Source organism: Eubalaena glacialis, chromosome 1 (assembly GCF_028564815.1).
Source record: "Eubalaena glacialis isolate mEubGla1 chromosome 1, mEubGla1.1.hap2.+ XY, whole genome shotgun sequence".
In the NCBI taxonomy this organism is placed as follows: Eukaryota; Metazoa; Chordata; class Mammalia; order Artiodactyla; family Balaenidae; genus Eubalaena; species Eubalaena glacialis.
The window spans coordinates 209,442,300-209,461,753 of NC_083716.1; the positions used below are offsets into that span (position 1 = coordinate 209,442,300).

General features: G+C 37.8%; 1 protein-coding gene across 2 annotated transcripts in view; it reads left to right on the forward strand.

The window, feature by feature from the left end:
* Positions 1 to 19,454, forward strand: part of PARD3B (par-3 family cell polarity regulator beta) — a 1,019,383-nt gene that overhangs the window by 371,683 nt on the left and 628,246 nt on the right. For both annotated transcript variants that reach the window (XM_061186691.1, XM_061186699.1), the window contains exon 3: positions 8,727 to 8,898. In XM_061186691.1, the coding sequence (XP_061042674.1) occupies positions 8,727 to 8,898 (172 nt within the window). The remainder of the gene's footprint in view (positions 1 to 8,726; positions 8,899 to 19,454) is intronic.

A 19,454-nucleotide genomic window follows, 5' to 3' on the forward strand; every position in this document is an offset into this window, starting at 1 on the left:
TGGGGCTCTGGCAGTAGATATGTGAGGACCTGGCCAGAGGTAGTGTGGCATTTCGTTGTAATGGGATAATTCCTGCAGAGAGAAATCAGTCTTATATTACAGCAAGTTACTGCCTTCAAGGATCTATTGACATACCTCTGATGGCTGTGGTAGCACTGGGCCTCGGCTAAGAGATTGCCAAACTGTATTTCTGAGACAGTTATAGCTTTGGTTTGGTTAGAGAATAGAATTTGTAGGGAAAATGAAACTAAGCCAGTGAAATAACATTCAGTGTCAATGTTACATCATTGTAAATGTATATATGCTTTATAATTTACAAAATTATTTTCTCATATGCTATTTTATGTTTTCTGGTGTCAGATATACTTGTTTCAAATTGAATAGTCTTTCAAAAATGCAGATTAGGCGTGCACGATTTAGATAAGAATAACTTGAAGAAAAAGTCATTTGTGTGTGTATGTGTCCATGCGTTGTAAAACAGCCTAACTTGTATCTTCATTTCTAATACTGTACACTCTCCCAAGACTTTCAGAGCCCTTGGGATTGGATAAAATCAAGGAACCATCTACTGATATACTGGGTAAATGGCAAGCAAAGCCACCCAGTGGATTGGCCTCATCCCTGAAAATGTCCCAGCCAGTTTAACCCAAGTATCTTCTGCTTTCCTGTGGGTATATTATTTTTAATATGTGTAATTCAGAGGCAGTGGAAATATTACTGACGAGTATACTGAATTTTTTATATTTCTGACATTTGTGTTATCCTGATGATTCTTAAAATTTTCTCCCGGTTTCTGTACCTGTTTACTTTTCCTATAGCTGCCCCCAGGTGCCCTAGGATTAGGGTTTGGTGGCTGCCAGCTGACCTTCGTTGAGACCCTTTGCCCAGCCACTGCTGTGGAAGGTGAAGGGCACAGAGGAAAGGGCTCCTCAGGCTTCCTCTGTGTGTATTAGATAATGAGTTGTGAATATTGTTTCATGAATGGTGAGCTGTATTATTACTAAGGAAAGTAAAGAATACAGCAAAACAAACTCGAGATTCTCTTAAGTTTGTCAAGCGGTAACACATCATCTTTGAAATTTTAATTCAAGGTAGTCAAAAGAAAAATATGGGGCTTCCCTGGTGGCGCAGTGGTTGAGAATCTGCCTGCCAATGCAGGAGGCACGGGTTCGAGCCCTGGTCTGGGAAGATCCCACATGCCGCGGAGCAACTGGGCCCGTGAGCCACAATTACTGAGCCTGTGCGTCTGGAGCCTGTGCTCCGCAGCAAGAGAGGCTGTGATAGTGAGAGGCCCGCGCACCGCGATGAAGAGTGGCCCCCGCTTGCCACAACTGGAGAAAGCCCTCACACAGAAACGAAGACCCAACGCAACCATAAATTAGTAAATAAATAAATTAAAAAAAAAAAAAAAAGAAAGAAAAATATGATTCAGTATAACTTACTGCATAATTAGAGGAAGCAAATGTATTTTTGGCTGAAATATGGGTGTTTTTTTAATAGGCATATTTTTTGTTATTATGGGACAATTTAGGCATCTGCCTCTTTAAAAAGTGATAAGGATAAAAGGGGTTCTTAGTACAATTGAATAAATCATGTTATTTTCTTTAGAATGCAGCTTAAAGCTGTAAAGTTTGTAAAGGTCCCTATTATTGATTTTCAGTTTGGAGAGGAAATGAAAATTGGTTTTATCTCATTTACTGAAAGTCGATTGAAGTTTCTGAGAATCAGAGCTGTTACATACTTGTTCTGAGGCTGCTAGATCTGATGGTAGCATCTGATGAAGATGCTAATGTGAGCCTGCTAATTTTTAAAATCCAGATTAAATGTTTTTAGCTGGCTGTCAAAATCCTTTGAAGGAAAAGGGTCCATTTTCAAACCTTTGTTTAAAGTGGCATAAAATTAGCTCAATAGCCAATTGTTATTTAGTTACAAACAGATGCATACATTTAAATGAAATTCTGCAGTGTTTCACTCTCTTCCCAAAGGTGATAATGTGCTTTCTCTACTTGTGAAATTGTTGTAATTTCACAGTCTTACTTAGATTTAATTGTGTTTATTAAGATTTGAGATGAATGATTCCAATTTTATTTTGTAGGGTACTGTTTTTTTTCTTTGTCTTTTAATTCTACTTGATAGTTGTTGCTAACATGGAATATGTATGAAACAGTAAAAAAATAAATATGGCAAATAAGCCTTTCTTAGTAGTAAGTTAGTTCACTTGACATGTAATTAAAATGGAGCCACATATTTCTCAGTGTAATTGCTAATCCCAAAAAAATACTTTTATAAATACAGTTTATTATGTTCTATGAGCATTTGGATCATTCTTTTTTATTCTCTATGTAGACTAAAGATAATAGCATCAGATTATAAAAACTCAGGCTGTAAAAGTGACAAAATGCTACAGGCTGACGACAGAGCAAACCACATCTTGAATATTGAGGGACTCTACAATAAATGTACTTGGTGGCACTTATTATTAAAATATTTACTTGTCAGTATAGAAAGTAAAGGCATTGCTATATTGCTTCGAGTTATGGTAAAAATAGAACAGACAGCACAAACCACGTATTGCTAGGTGGAAGAACGGCACTGCATGTCTGAAGGTTGTGTGTTCTTGGGTGATGAAGAGCAAGGAAAAGAGAAAAACAAAAATTACCTATTTGATGTGTTTGATCTTGGTACTTTCTCTGTTCCTCTGTCAATCCTGTGATGAAGAGATTAAAGAGAAGCAACAAAGTAAAAACAGAATAGGGATAAACAAGTCAAGTGGGACTCAGTCCGGGAGCCAGGGAATGCTAGCTATGGGAGGAAAAGGAATTAACGTTTACCCTTCCGCTGTGTACCAGGCTCTGTGCTAAGCATTTAGGCGTGTTAGGAATATTATCAACGACATTAATATTCTGCCTCCACCCCACTCACCCCCAGCACACACCCATGCACACACACTCACACCTTTGCCTTGTTTGAGTATAAAAAATAGGTCTGAGTCCTTGAAGAGATATTGATGATGTGAAATTGTGAAGCGCACGTGGCTCTTTTGATCAAGTCTGTTATTCCGGGTTATGGATTTTGTAAATTATCCAAAGCTCTTTTATTTCCTTTTGATCTTTGAGGTGGTGGTCGTTGACTTGTACATTATTTTGACCTTTACAAGGTAAATACGGAAAAAAAAGATTGAACTATTCTTTAAAATAAAGCTTTTGCATAATATATTTTCTAGGTAAATTCTAAATAATTTCAGATGTTCCTTCCTAATACCCCCTGGGGAAGGAGTAGTCAGGGGGTACTTGTAGTTACCAAACTAACGCCTGATCTTTGAATTGGAAACACCATCAGCATCGGCAATTGTGATATAGTTATTGAAAATAATTTGTACATACCACATTAATGTACCTGTTTTCTTGTGTTTTCCTCAGTTCTTTTTAGGAAGTAGGTATTTTCCTGAGAAATACACTCCACCTTGACCTCTCAAATAGCGGTACAAAACACATGAGGTCATTGCCTTAATTTTACTGACAGTTAAAGAAAAAATCTTTTCATGTTAAATCAGGCATGGGAAGCTGGTAAAACGTAAAATTGACATGAATTTGTAAAATAAAAGCTGAATGCTTCAATTTTGAGTTTATGGCATGTCAATTCAAGCTGTGCTTCCACTGGGGACACATCCAGAAGCTTCACACCAGGTACATCAAAGTGGCCAATTGGAAGAAAGCAAGCAAGAGGGTGTCTGGGACCAAACTGCTAACCCTGTTCATCTCTCCATCCACCATCCACCCTAGTTCAACTCTTCCACTCCTTCAGAAACCAAATCAGCAGATTGTCCCTTTCAAAAATGAGCTGGAAAAGAAAAAGAAAACACATAATCTCCATTTCAAGAGCAGAAGCCATTTCCGCTCCCCCCCACACACCACCCCCCGCCCCTTGTGTTGAATAGAAAGTGAGGAACTTCTCCCCCCATAATAACAAAACGGAAGCAACAATAATAATGATGATGATGTATTGAGTGTCTTATAGGATTATATTGGTCATTTATACTCATTCATTTAAAAAATTAATTTTAGTGTTTTAAAAAACACATGAAAAATCTAGCTATCTTTCATTGCTATATTAGGTTTCATATCCTTTTTTGCCTCTTTTCACTCGTTTTATTTCAACAAATATATGTTGGGTGCCTACCATGTCTAATTCACTGTTCTAGGGATACAGCAAACAACAAAATTGGCAAAAATCATTGTCTTCTTGGAGCTTATACTCTAGTATACTTTCCTAGGGAGTTTTACAGGGAGGACAGGCAAATAAATAAGACAAATAAGAAAAAAACATAGCATTGAGTGGTGACAGATACTGTAAAGAAAAATGAAGGGAGTATGACAAGTGGGGGCAGGGGGAGAGGCGCATTTCAATTGAGATAGTGCGGCCAGTGAAAACCTGGCACTTGATAAAAATGTGAGGGATCGAGGAACAAGCCATGCAGGTATCTGGTGGAAGACTGTGTCAGGCAGAGAGAACAGCAAATGTAAAGACAGAGAGGGACAAAGAAGATAGCATAGCTGGATAGAATCCTGAGAACAAGGGAGAGAATCATCAGGACATGAGGTCGGAACCTTCACTGGGAGCCCATTACCATACAGGGCATTGCAAGGACTTGGGCTTTATTCTCAGTGAGGTGGAAAGGTATTACAGGGTTCTGATCAGAGGAGAGAGGTGATCCGCCTTAGGTTTCAGCAGGATCACACTGGCTGCTATGTTGAAAGTGGATTGAAAGGGAGCATGGGTGGAAACAAGGAGCCCAGTCACAAAGCCCTTGCAGTAACCCATGGGAGAGGCTATAGTAGCTGGGTCCAAAGAGGTGACAGTGGAGGGGGTAAGAAGTGGTCAAGCTCTGGTTATATTTTGACATTTATTGACCAATTGGATGTGTGTGCGGTGTATGAGAGATGGGGAGAAAGGGAAGGAAAGAGGGATTGAGGATTACTATAAGTCTTTTGGGCTGAGCAACTAGAAGGATGGATTGCCATTAATTAGGGATGTAAAAAGATTATGGAAAGAGCTTTGGAAGATCAGTTTTTCAGTTTCCGACACGTTAGGTTAGGCAATTGACCATATGAGCCTGGATTTCAGGAAGAAGCTCTGGGTTGGAGATTGAAATGTGGAATTTATTAGCATATACTTATATCTTTGCCATGAGACAAATTCAATCACAACACAAATTTAGAGGTATTCACTTTAACGTTTTTAGAGATAAGTGAAAGGAAACTTAATGGAGGGGCCAGGGATTTGAGGACAAAACTGAGAGAATGTGGTGTTCTGGAAGGTAAGTGAAGAAAACCATTTAAGGAGGAAGCAATGATCAACTGTGCCCTAAAATCAAGCCAGAGACGCGACTTTGAATTTAGCACTGTGGAGATTGTTTTTGGTCTTGATAAGAGCAGTTTCAGCGGAAGAGAGGGGTGAGAGCCTGGCTAGAGGGGCCTCAGGAAAGAATAGGAGGACGGAGATTGGAAACTGTTCTATGGAGAGCTTTCAAATTTGGCTTTAGATGGAAGGTGGGAAATGGGGTGGTATCAGTAGGGGTGAGTCTTGAGAAGGTTGTTTTGTTTTTGGTTTCGGTTTTTTAATGAGCAAGTGAATAGCATATTTGTAAACTGACCTACCTGTGTGTATCTGGGGATTAGATGCCTAAATGCTGATAGAGATCTGTGGGGATGGGAGTTTTGAATGGAAGTAAAGTCTGTTTGAACAGATCATTTTGGATCATGTGGTCTTAGGAAAATGTCACTGCTGTACTGGGTGACATGAAAATACTGGCAACACATAAGGAGAACAGAAGGGACACCAGAAGATGGATAGGGCAGCAGAAGAGGAAAGCATCCAAATCAAATATTGCCTATTTGCATTTTGCATAAAGTTGAGGTTACTGCAGTCCCTAAGGTGTCAGTGGAAAATCTCCCACATGCCACAGAAGTTTAGTCTAAATGGAACCTTAACAGAAAATTTTTTATAAAAATATAAATCTTTTTTTTTTTTTTTTTAATGTTCAACTCATCGCTGTGGGAAAGGTAATTTTGAATGGGTTTAAATGTGGAGTAAGGCCATTTTCATACACTGGACACTTTGGAAATCAGTCTGCCTTCTGTTGAGGGATTAGAACAGTGGTTTATGTTAATTACATATCTCTGTAACACTCTCCACCAGGAACTGTGTCACCAGTAATGTAGGTGCTCTGATGAATCAAGTAATCCAGCTAACAGAGACCTACAACATAGGGTTTAAATTAATTATCAGTGTTGACGCAAGTGTAAGTCTGGATATATTGTAGATGTTGAGATGAAGACTGGATGAAGAGTCTCTTATCAGCCAGCACCTGTGGTACCAGTGGCTTTGTCTGGACGCCACAGATTTAGGAGCTGATTCTCTTCTTTCCAGGAGTAGAGACTTTATTCCATCCATTCATCCAGACATCCAGAGTAGGCTCTGTGGAGATAATTCCTGTCAATCATGAGATTGGGAGACAGACTAAGCAATTAATTAATCAAAGAGGTGATGAGATTTGGGGAGCCTCCAGGTCTCACTGTCATCTTTGAGAAAGTTGTGTATTTGCCTGTATCTCCAAAGAGTAGAATACACATTCTTTAGGGCATAACAGCCTCCTGGACAAACTGTAAACTTTCCGTAATATAGCCTCTCTTTTCACAGTGCTCTTTTTGGAAAATGGTTACAGTATGGTCTGAATCCCTGGATTGGACTAGATTCTAGTACAAATTACTGTTTAGTCTGTCACTTTGGGAAACAAACTCTCTGACTACCCTGTGTTCCCATTAGATAAATAGGTATAACATTGTTACTGCATATGCTCTGACCTTGTGTGAATATAATAATAGTATGGAAAACAGTGAAGTATTTTAAGGAGAGAAGGTTACATAAGAGCCATAGATAATGATTTATTTATGAGCTATCAATTTTAAGCTTTTGTATTATACTTCTGAGTGATATTCTTTTTCTCTTTTCGCCATTATTTCAGGCACATAGGATATACTAAGACTTAAAGATGTAGCAAGAGGGAAAACTTACACAAAACTGTTTGTAGTACCAGTATAATAAGCCACTTTGCCTTGTTGATTAGTATATTAAAATAAATGTTACAAGCATGTGTTAGAATTCACCAATATGTAAAATTGAAAATATGTCACAGGAATAGTGATGAAAATAACACTTCTATCACATTTTAAAAGTTGATATTGTTTTCCTTTTCAGGATTTAAAGTGTTAAACTCTTCATTTTGGCCAGATGATTAGAAAGATATAGTTCTCCTGATTATTTTTATACTAGAATAATCTTTCATTATTAATCCATTTAAGTCTTATCTCAAATCGGTTCATCAATGCTACCAATTAAAAATAGAAAATGTATGTGCTCAATTTCAAGAATTAAAAATAATGCCTTGGGAGTAGCATTTCTTTCCGTGGTGAGAGGATTGTTGGATTTTCCAATTAAAGAAGTCTCCATACTGGAAATGAGTAGTCAATTATGAAGGTTATTTTTGAATAGCCAATTTGCATACCCCTAATTGTATTCATTTCTTTTGAAAGACTGAACTTGGAATTTATGATGTTTTGATTGGTTAACCCTGCACCCGTGTTATTAATACTACTGCCAACAAGGTTCTCCTATGAATGGGGCTTTGAGTGCCTTTCCTAAATAAATGTTTGAATGATAAATAGGTTTGTTTTATTTAATGAATGAAAATATTTGAAAATTTACTAGCAGTTTTCTAAATTTGCACACGCTGCACTTTATTGGATTGACAGTAACATCCCTGAGCTGCCTACTGCGCTCATATTTGGACTTTTCCACATCAGCTGTTGAGAGCCATTGGAAGTTCCTATCGTGATGCTGTCTGCTGGCCAAAAACGCAAATTCAGCGGGGCTGCCTCTGCCATTTATACAGCAGTGTTTGCCCAATTACTTGATTATTTTATTATATGTTGCCCCTATTTTAAGAAAAATGACTTGGAGATGGACAGTTAAACGTTTTTATACTAATGACGAGAAGCATAGTTATCATATGAAATAAAATTGAGATGAAGATGGGAATAATTAAAAGTTCTGAGGTTTAGTGTCTTTGGACTTAAACCAGTCAACATGGAGTTAGTCATGAAGGAAAATAACGAAATTACAGGCATGAATACAAATGGGATATCTATGTGTACAAGATAAACACAGATTGTGTGTAAATATACACGTGTATGTATGGTTCTACTTATTATGATTGTGTCTGAAAGGCAGTTACAGTTAGGGATTTTATCGTCTTTACCTCTCTAAAACTGGAATGTCCTCTTCTACTGTGTAAGTCTATTGTTCAAATCCTGCATATTCAACTTTCATGTTTGGCAACACTCTTGAATGAAAGAGATACTGAAGTCCTTTTAGGCATATGAGAAAAGGTGGTGAGGGGAGGACGTGGCCATTTCATTCCTTCCAGAGGGTTAGCCAAAATTGGATATCTATTTCAGGAATATACAAACAAACCATTAATTATTTCCTGGCCATGGCACTTTTAGGCATGATTTTGAATTAAGAGTTGTGATACAGTAACATTAAAGTTTTCAGTTTTAAGATGTCATTTTTTTAAAAACCAAATGAAGGTCACATTCAGCTAGATACAGGGTCCATGTGATATGCATGTTCTACAAAGTAATTAGTGCTGTTGGATTTGTTTGTAGCTGATTGCTGTGTTTGACGAACAAGAACCACTCCACAAGATTGAGAGCCCCAGTGGAAACCCGGCAGGCCGGCAGAGCCCAGATGCTTTTGAGACGGAAGTGGCTGCCCAACTGGCTGCGTTTAAACCAGTTGGTGGGGAAATTGAAGTAACCCCCTCTGCTCTGAAATTAGGTAGGTGTATTATTTTAGTGGTATGCTTTTCACCTGGTTGAAATACCTCATCTTGCTGGCTATGAGTTTCTTCTACTTTATGACTTACCCTGTTAGTGTTTGCCTTTAAAAAAAATAAACCTGGTTTGTCTTTCTCTAAATTATTTTTTTTACATAGATCTTTGCAGCTGCTGGTGCTCAGGCAATAGATGCAGTTTTTTCTTGAATTGCAGGTGAATCTGAATTGCATATCCTTGAAGTTACTGGGGAGGAGTTGGACTGTAAATGATGAGCTTCATCTGTAGCATATGAGGACTGCTTAAAATTTTTAAAAAGTCCCTGAAAAAAGTCACTTGGAAAAAGCTAAGGGTTATCAAGGAATCCAGGCTAGAAATAAAAGGTCACTTTCTGTTTTAGCCACCTTTTTCTTCTCCACAAATTGTATAACTCAGAGTTTGGGGGAAACATTTTGAAGTTAGTTTCTAATTCTGTCCTACTGATTTATTCCAACCTGGTGATTTTGCTCAGAATTCTCTTCTGTTACATTTGTTTTGAAGGTGTTGGTAGAAAGAGAAAATAAACATTCTTCTAAAGTTTTAGTGAATTTATGACTCCAAGATAAATAATGTCAGTTATTGGTGATAACTCTTAAAGGTAATTTTAGGTCAGTTTAACAGCATAAAGTTTTGAAAATCCACTAATATTTTGGTACTTAAAACCATTTTTTATTCCTGTTGAATGTATGCATACATTTTGAGACAGCTCTAAGCGCCGGTTATAGGTTAATTCTCAAGCTAGAAGAGAGGTTTTTTTCCACTTTGCAAAGGGAATCTTATTTTTTTTAAGCAAAACATATGCTTAAAATTGTAAAAATTTTACACAGTATAATTTTTGCCATTTGAAACAAAATACATTATAAAGTTTATTTTACATGCCACAATACTGAATATCTATATTTTGTACTAATTTTCTGGAAAGTATCTACAGTGCCCCTTTTAAAATAAACCAAGTGGAAATTAATGACCCATCATCTTCATAATTTCTCACTATCTTTTGGAAACCAAGCTAGCAGAGCAGTTCTGCTGGAACTCGGTCGTTGGAGGGCTTTGTGGCAGCTTCTCTTCATCTGGAGCGAAGTTTGTGGCTTCAGCAGCCTCACAGCCCTATCATTCATTTGCATAATGGTGCCTTTTTATCCATTATGCAAATAGTATGGGAGGAAAATTAGGCAATAAGGGAAGACGAAAGGAGAAAATTGCTCTTGCTTGTTTTAATATTCTATTTATAAGCAAGCACTGTGGTCTTCAAAAGGCTGAACCTTCAGAGTACCCCTGTGCCTGGGAATTTGTTTTTTCACCTTTCTCTCATGAGCTTTCTCAGGGAAAACAGTTTGTTTTTCTTTAGCTTTTTCAGCTTCTGTTGAACCATCTGAGCAATATAATGTTCAGTGTAGGAAGAAAAGTAAGCTGAGGTTCCCCATCTTTGAAGGTGGACTTTCTGCTTCTTCAATACTGATTTTGGGTCAGACACAGATAGAAAATAATATTTATTCAGTGGTGACTATATGCCAGGCACAGAACTCAAGGCAGTGCACCACGTATTCTAAATCCTGTACTCCTAACAACTCATTTAAGCCTCATGATACTTAGTTGGGTTCTATTATCTCCCTAATTTAAGAGATGAGGAAACAGGCAGAGCAGTTAAATAACTCCTCCAAAGTCACATAGCTGTTAGGTGGTGAACTTAGAATTTGAACCCTTGCTAGCTCCAGTGTCAGGAACAATTTTTCTGTGCTGTCTTTCATATGCTCTTTGTAAAATAATACAGTGATATCATTTTCCTGAGAGTCATTTTGTGAATATATATCAAACCCTGAAAATGCTTAACTCCTTGGCTTCAAATCCCATTTCACCTAGTGTCATAGATGAAATGGTGAGATTGGCCAGCCTTCACTATTTGGTGGTCAGTGTTGCCTTCCAGCCATTCAGTCTGAAACCGTGGCATTATATCCTGTTCCTTCCTTTTCTTGCCATCACCCACACTTTCTTCAGCCTTCATGTCCATGACCATTGAAGCAGGCCAGAGCTTTCCCATCAATCAGACTACTACAGAGGCCTCAAACTGACCTCTTTCTTTACAGGGCCTGCTTTCCTCCATCTCTGCTTCTGCCAGATCTACCTTTCTAAGTCACAAAGCTGATTATATAACTCCCCTGCTCAACAACTTCCAGTGGCTTCCCACTGCGAGGAGAACCATGTCCAAATGCATTAGCAAGCTGATGCAGACGGTTCCTTGGAATTAGATGGAGGTGTTTGGGCAGGGAGGAAGGATGAAGAAATGATCCCTTATCTACTCTCATGGTTCTATCAGACTCAGTACTTTACATTTCTGGAACTTTAAAAGCAAAGAAAAAAAATATTTATTGAGTTTCTCAGATAGAGGAATTAAAGACAGAAGCAAAGCCACCAGCTTTGGTATCTGCCCATTCTGTTTTCCTTTCATTGCCCTCAGGGCAGGGTGTGGTCATGGCTTGGGCACACAGGGATGGAGGGATATGCTTGGCAGCAGATGCAGTATCCATGAATGGCTCTTCTGGGAGGTGACCTGGTTGTGCTGCCAGGCCCACCCTGAGACCTTGTTGAGATGAAGAATGGGAGGGGGGTAGTCAGAGGAGGAGTAGCACGTGTGTTCCAGCGATTCTTCATCACAGGGGGCATATAAAATGCCAAGCCCCAAGCCCCAGCCCATCCTCTCTGCTCCCCACTCAGCTCTCAGAGGCCACTGGAACTGGTTCTACTTCTCATGGGACTCATTAGCCCAGGCTGGTACCACACACGCAGGGCTGATTCTCCCTGGTTTTCTCGCTCTTGGGATCCATCCAGGACGACGGGGAATTTCACCATTATCGGTTTGCATGCTTATCTTACTTAAGGAGACACAATTTAACAGATATTGGGAATCAAGATGTTCTTACCATTAGGTCATGTTAATCCCCGAAAGTGTAGGTTTTACTGATACTGAAATAAAAATGCACTCAACATTCAGTATAATTTTTGTATCTTTCTCCAGTACAAGTTAGTCATCATCAGTATCCTGTTAAAAACTGACAGCCTCCCCCCCCCCCCACATACATGCAGACAGTGGTTGGGCCCACCTCTTTTTTCTTTATCTTCCAAGATGAAACACTTATACACAGAATATGCAGAAAGTTCGTATTCAGGGGCTCTTCATGATCTAGCCCCTTCTTGTCTGCCCACTTTTTTTTACTAGCCTCTCTTCCACAGTCACCTTAACCTGCAGCTACCACAAGCCACTTGGCATTCCCTAAATTTGCTACTTGCTTTCAAACCTTTGTGTCTTTGTAGTTAGTGTTCCCTTCATCTGGCTCACCCCTTTGCCTCTTTTCTACTTGGTGAAATTGTATGCACCTTTTAAACTCAAGCTCAAATATGCCCTTGTTTGTGAAACCTTGTCCAAATCTTCAAGATAGTACGGTAAGTGTACCATAAATGCATTTCTTAATTCTTCAACAACGAAGGGATACAAAGATGAAGAAATTTTCTACTGCTGACCAAAAGGGATTCATAGTTTTGCACCCTGTAAGCTAATGGGGTATATATATTTTTACATTTGTAAGACGAATTTTAAATCAAGTGGGCAAACACATAATTCCGACTTCGTTCATCTAAATTATTTCCTACCATTTATTTTCTAATGGATTTTCTAATGTAATGCTAAACGACTAAGCCCTGACTCAGCCCTAACTAGCAAATCATTCTAACGCTTCAAGATTATAATGTTTCTGTAGTTGGCCAGTACATTTTACTGTGTAGACTAGAGATTGCAAACCTAAGAGTCTATTTGAAAGAAGAGACAGGGTAGAACAAACACCAGGTAGAATAGCAAAGAATCATATTCACGGAGCCCATTTAGACTTTAAAATCACCTAGTTCAGGAGTTTTCCAGGTCTTTTTGAGGAGCCCTATGATACTTCCTAACACGTTTTGGGATTTCAACAAATATTTGATTCTAGTTAATTAATAACATTTATTGAACACTTAAATTGTAGATGCTATTTTAATTCATTCACACTCACTCTTTGTACACGTAAGATTGGTTATGCTAGCAGGGAAGAAAGGGATGCGGAAGACTGTTGTGTAGGCAATAGGGAATCCTAATACCGTTTAGAGGTCCTACAGCAAAGAAACCTACCTTCACTCAGAAGAATTGTTAGCACCTCTCAGAACAACTTTTGTGAAAAGCTGATCTGTTAATAGACAATTCCATAGAATTTCATAAGAGCAATTTTCTAGACAATTAACATTATTTTACAAGTGACCAAGTAAAAGCTTAGACTCAGTGTGTGCTGTGATGTCAAATAACTAGTTGGTTAAAGGAGTAGAATTGGAACCTGCATTTCTTGGCTTTCAGCTACATGACATCTTTTGGATTAATGGTAGGTTTCAAATATCTGTACCTTTTAATACTATATGGGATAAAATAACACCTTATATCCTTTTGGAACGAGATAGAGTGTAAATTAATAAATATATACTATGAATAGTTGTAAATAAAAAGCTAATAAGAAAGTACCAGAAAATTAATACGGAGAAAATTTCTTTTAAATCCTTCTGTGTCAGAAATGAATTTGCTCCTATTTCTTCATCCCACGTGTATGCACACACATGCACTTACACACATGTGTGTATGTTCGGGGGAAAATTGCACTGAAACAAACATGCTAATATTTGGGATACCTGGTAATTTTTCTCCCATATTGTGGATACTGTTGTACTTTTTGACATTTCAAGTATCTGCATGTAGAGCCTTCTGTAAATAAGACAAATTAGTGATGACACTTACTTTGATGTTTGGAAGAATGAGAGTCCTTTAGCCTTTCTCCAACTAATCCTTATGCTGCCTTTATGGTCAGTGGTAACTGACCTTCTGCTGTTCCCCAGAAGACTTCATGAAGCTGTAGTCCAAGGTTGACCCAATCCTTGTCCCTTGAGAACCAATGATATGGAGCCAGTTCCAGACCCTACAATATTTGATCTAGCTGTGTATCCAGACAAGTCATTTAACCTATAGCTATCACATTTTTCCAAACAAAGAATAAATCAGGACACATTTGGCATTCTATAGAAATGAATATTCTGAACTGAGACCATACAGGTTACTTCCTTATGTGCCACTGCCATATCTCCCTGGGCCATAGTTTTCTCATCTATACTATAGGCCTTTCTTGCTCTAATGGGCTATGATTGTCCCAGGAGAATGTCATTAATTCCAAGCTGAATTTGAATCTGACTCCATGCCCCTGTCAATTTCCATCCTATGGCCCCAGTTAATTAGTAGTTTTATTTTGAAACTTTTGGTAATTTTTCCTCAGTATTCTTGATTGAAATTTGCTATTTTGGGTTAGGGTTCCACCAGAAAATATGTCTTTAGTTATAATTATTTAAGCAATGCAATTTAAACAGTGTATCAGGATAAAAAGTACTTTAAGCTTCGTTGTTGCCCCTCTTGTGATCTATATTACCCAGATATAAAGCAATCTGATTAAAGTTTGGAGTTGAAATGGTATTAGCTTTATTCTCCTCTTGTGTGTTAAACTTTGAAGATGAGATACTTTCTGTTTGAAAGTGATTCTTGTTTTTGAGACTTGAAAGCCGAAAGGTGCCTCAGATGCTTTATTGTTTCCATGTGTGTTTGTGCTTCCTCAAAACTGAAAGGAAAATTATGATTATATGTTTGTTATAATATAATTATTTTCAAAACATTGAGTTCTCTTCTCTTTATTTTCAGTAGTTCCCAGATCATATGGTATAGCCATAGATTAGTGTTGGAAACTGTGACCATTTTCTATCTGATTTTGGCTAATTTACTGAATAAGGGAAACATGTGGGATCGTTTGTCTGAATTTTGAAAGAAACCAAATCCCTTTATGGCTCTGATCTTTGGGAAAAAAATAAAGCAGGGGGAAGTTTATTCCTTTAATTAGGCTGCAGTGTGTAAGTAGCTGCTGTGCCCATAATGTGAGTTTAAGTATTGGCATCTGATCCTAGACAAACACAGTCACACCACACACATAGCAGAACGAAAGCTCAGGGCTGGGCCAGGCTTCTGGCGGAGGCTTTGAATTCTGACTACAAAGCACCCAAGCCTGTGAGGGTTCCTTGTTACTGGGAGCTCTCTGCTGTGGGCAGTGAAACCCCAAGTTGAAATGACCTCAGGGAACTGAGGTCATTTGCTTGGATGAATCCATAAGTCATCATTTGGTCGTTGAGTTTCATCCTATTTGTTTCCTATTGAGTCTGATTATTCAAAAGTTAACAGCTATAGAATCATTTTCCTTTCTCTTCTTTTGTCTTCCTTGGGAGCCTGGTATTTTCTCCCATGTAGGCTGAGATGAGTGATGCTGTAATTAGCTATGGTAACCTTGCCAGGCTATCATCGATCAGTCATAGCCATGTAGTCTATAAAGTGTGTGTGCATGCTTTTCTGGTATGACGGTAACTAAATCAGGACTAAAGAGGTCACAGTGTTCTAACCCATTTCTGGCACCATTATTCTTTTGCTATTGTTTTGGCTTTTAGTTTGTTTTCAGAGTAGGTGAAAAGTTGCTGGGGAGGGAGGTGGTACAGGGAAAGTCAGGTTATACATTGAATATTTAAAAAAATTTTTAATACTCTGGAAAAGGGCATGAGGTACTTGGTTAAATGAAAGAATAAAATGAATATCTAAAGACAAGCAACTCCTAACAAATATTAAAAGGTAATTACTACACAAGAATAATTTGTGTTTGTGTTAGTGAAGTACAAATGTGAATGATAGTTCAAATATGACGCTTTCAATATACCTGGGATTGCATCCTGAGTGATTGCAGATGAATGGTCAGTGTAAACACATTTCATAGACAAGCAATCAGTTCAGATAACATTTTGTAAAAATAGCACAATGAGTTTTGCTTGAAGATGTTCTATATTCTTATAAGGGTCTTTTCAGTGAGATTTATTAAATTATCAAACGTTAAGCAAGGAAAAATAAAAAATTAACATCATCCTAACAGAACTATTTTCATTTTTCGATTTCCTATCCAGTTTATCTTTGCATTTTAACCTTAATTCAATTCCTTTTTTACACCTGCTCAGTTTTCCTTTTGTCTCTTTTCTTTAATTTTGTGTACTATATCTAATGGCTAAATTCAGTACCTGAATTGGTACTAAGTTGGCTGTACTCTAATAAAAAATATTAAAGGGAATTTGCATTTAGCCATTTACCCCAAAAATGTAAGACAGTATATAAAAACCAAGCTTTCCTTCTTGTTCTTTTCCAGCTGTATTTTCTAAGTTGATTATATGACCTCAAAAAACAAACCAAAAAAAAAAAACCCATTGAGTTCACCATCCCCCTTTGGCCTCTTGCTGATGCTGGACCCACACTGAGACAGTCTGCAAATCCTCTCACAAACAAACGGAATGAAAGGTCACCTCCCTACTGCTCACTTGATATTAGACCCCTGGGTTTTCAAGCCTCTTTTGCAGATTGCTTTTAATAGTGAAGCTCTGTTTGCGGAGGCCTAGTCCCTAACTCGTGAAAATATTTTCAGCCATGCTGTCATACTCACCTCCTTGTAGTTCCTGGACCACTGATAATTTTTGGTTTGTCCTTTTAATAGAAGAAACTGTCATCCTCCTCTCCCCTACCCAACATACACACACATAGTCTTTCCTTCCTCCCTTCCCCACCCATCATTACAACTCCCATTGGCCTTTCTTGTAACCACTTCCCAACTCTCTGCTATTCAGGTTTTCTGAGGCAGTCAACAGGGCCAGGCAGAATGGCCCTCATTCTCTAAATACAACTGCTGCCTTTTAGAACCTAGTTGGGTTTTTCGTGTCTGTTACAGAATACTTTCAAATTATTTATCTGTATTAAAAATTTCTTAATATGATTCAAATTTTTATAAATATAAATCTTTGTAGCCATAAAATAGATTACATTTCTCATAAATTTCTAATCACACCTAGACAAATTATTTATAATAAACATGCTGATTTTCTTTTGCAATTTGAAATTCAAGAATCTTGCTAACAATTCAAAATATGGTAATACCTCTTTTGCACTAACAAGTTAAATGTAAGGTTTAGCCTTTGGGACTTTTTCTTTGTGTGTGTGTGTGTGTGTGTGTGTATGTGCACACATGGGTTTGTTTTGTTTTGTTTTTTTCTTTCCGCCCAGATGGGCAGGGCAAAAAAAAACATCCACTAATTTAATTATTTACAGAAGATCCATCTTAAGGACAAGTCACTCAGAGTTGGACATGCTCTTATGACTGGCTCAGGATTTTCTCATTTGCTTTATCTGATAAAGCCATATGATGAATTACGACCCAATATACACACATTGGGTTATTTCCTTGCTCTATACCCATTTTGAAATTTTACTAAGATCTTGATTTGGCCCAGTGAAAGTAAAAAATACTGAAACAGCTTGATCTGTTCATTCTCACATCCCAAGGTGATAAGGAAAGGTGACAGCCTTTGCTTAGCAATTGCCTTAAGAAAAGCTCTCTCTCTTGTGTTTACCCTTTTTTTTATGTTTACCAGATAAAATAAGACAGCCTCCCAGATATCAGTGCCACACCCTGTCAATTTATCGTTGAAACAATGCATCCATCATATGGTACATACAAAATGATATTCATTTTGTTTGTTCGTAGGCTTAATGAGAAAATCTTGATAGCTATCAGAAAATACAGGCGACCTTTTAAAAATACCAGAAAAGTTCTGATTACTTTTCAGTATAAATATGACTCTTTGTTAAATTCCTGAAACTCCTTTACAGATGGAAGAAATTTGGGGCTTTATATATATTTTTTCTGTGTGTAAAACTGAAGTACAGGAAATTATGTGGTACATCTTATTTTCTTTCTGTTTATATGGAAGACTTGACTATGATTACTTAATGCATGTGTATGGAATATGCCATGATCAAGGAAAATAAGTGGGAGTAGGGATTTTGCCTTACCACAACCTATTTAAAACCATAACACTTGTATTTGGTGTTTTAAGATACTATTGACTAAAGAAGCCATTGCTTCAATGTCACGTTTCCTGAAACTGTTGATAAGAATGGTGTTTCCATATCCTTTTGCACTATATGTTCTGCAAAATGGCATGGATAACAGCAAGCTGAATGGCTTTATGTCATCTGGTTCTGCATAATTGTGATGATCAATTAAACTCGCCTTGTGTTTTTAAAACAAATAGACTTTGTGCCCCAGAGATCTGAAAGCATGAGGCAAAGCTCTTATTTTTGTCACAGTTCAGGAATAATGTCCTTTGACCTCCTGACTTCAGTCTGATGTTCCAGTTAACTGCCCTTATGGCAGAGAGTTGAGCATTTGCACAGCTGGCATCTGCTCTCTTTAGATGATTGTGCTTAAGAATATAGCAATGGAAATCAGTCTGTCTGATGCCAGTGCTCCAGAAGATGGTGGTGTGACTATCACTGACTTCAGTTACTCAAGAGTTATTTATTACTGGCCCAAGAGATGAAAAGTATTAGGCTAGGCTACCAGAGGAATGTAAAATAATACAAGTCATGAACTCATTCTCAAGCAGCTTACAATCTAGTTGACTTAAGATAAATTACTAAGTGAGTCTCTTAACTTGGTTAGGTTTCTCCATTTTTATAATTTACAACTGTTGTTATAATAATACAGAGCATGCAATTAGAAACCCTTACAGTTAAAAAAAGATCTTACCACATAAATAAATTTAGACGTGCACAAAAGCTTCTGTGTGTGCCATTAGTCATGTGGGACATCTCCTTGTAGCTTGGTTAGTTGTCTTTTCTTTGGGTCTTTGGTTGATAGAGAGGCTCATAGAAATAGTTCAAGTTTGTGTTGCTACAGTTTTTATTGACTCTGTTTTGGGCAGTGCTAGTTTTATCTCCTATTAGGTGACCAGAAATAACTAGGATCCCTAGTCTTTCCACTACCACCAACATCCTGAGCTGCCCAAGTGGGGTCTCCAAGGACCTAACGGGTTGATGGATGAATATTTATTTATCTATCCATTCATCTGTCTAGCCTTTTCACCAAAGATGCTCTAGTCAAATGTACTCATTTGATCCTAGGTAGTGAAGTTGGAGACCAAACTTCTTCCCTGGTGAGTTGAGCTAATGCACTGTTCAGAAGAATTAGATATGTTCTAGCCAGGAGGTAGAGTTCACTGACCCACTCTTTCTTTTTCACTGAGGACCATATAAATTACCGATTGGACCCCAACAGTGATCTTTTCTTCTCCAAATCTATAGGCTATACCTCAGGCTAATTTATGTACACTATACAGAAGGTTTAAGAAAGTGCTATTTTCAGTCCCTCTGTTCTTCTGACTCACAATACCATTCTCCAGGTGACTGCTCGGATTGTCTAAACATGATTGTCATGTGAATTCTTCTACATTGTGGGCTGCACTGAGAAGGAGCATTTTGACCATGTTGGAAGATTTCCTTAAAGAAGTTTACAGAATGAGTTTTGTGGGGTTTTTTTTTTCCTTTTCAGACCT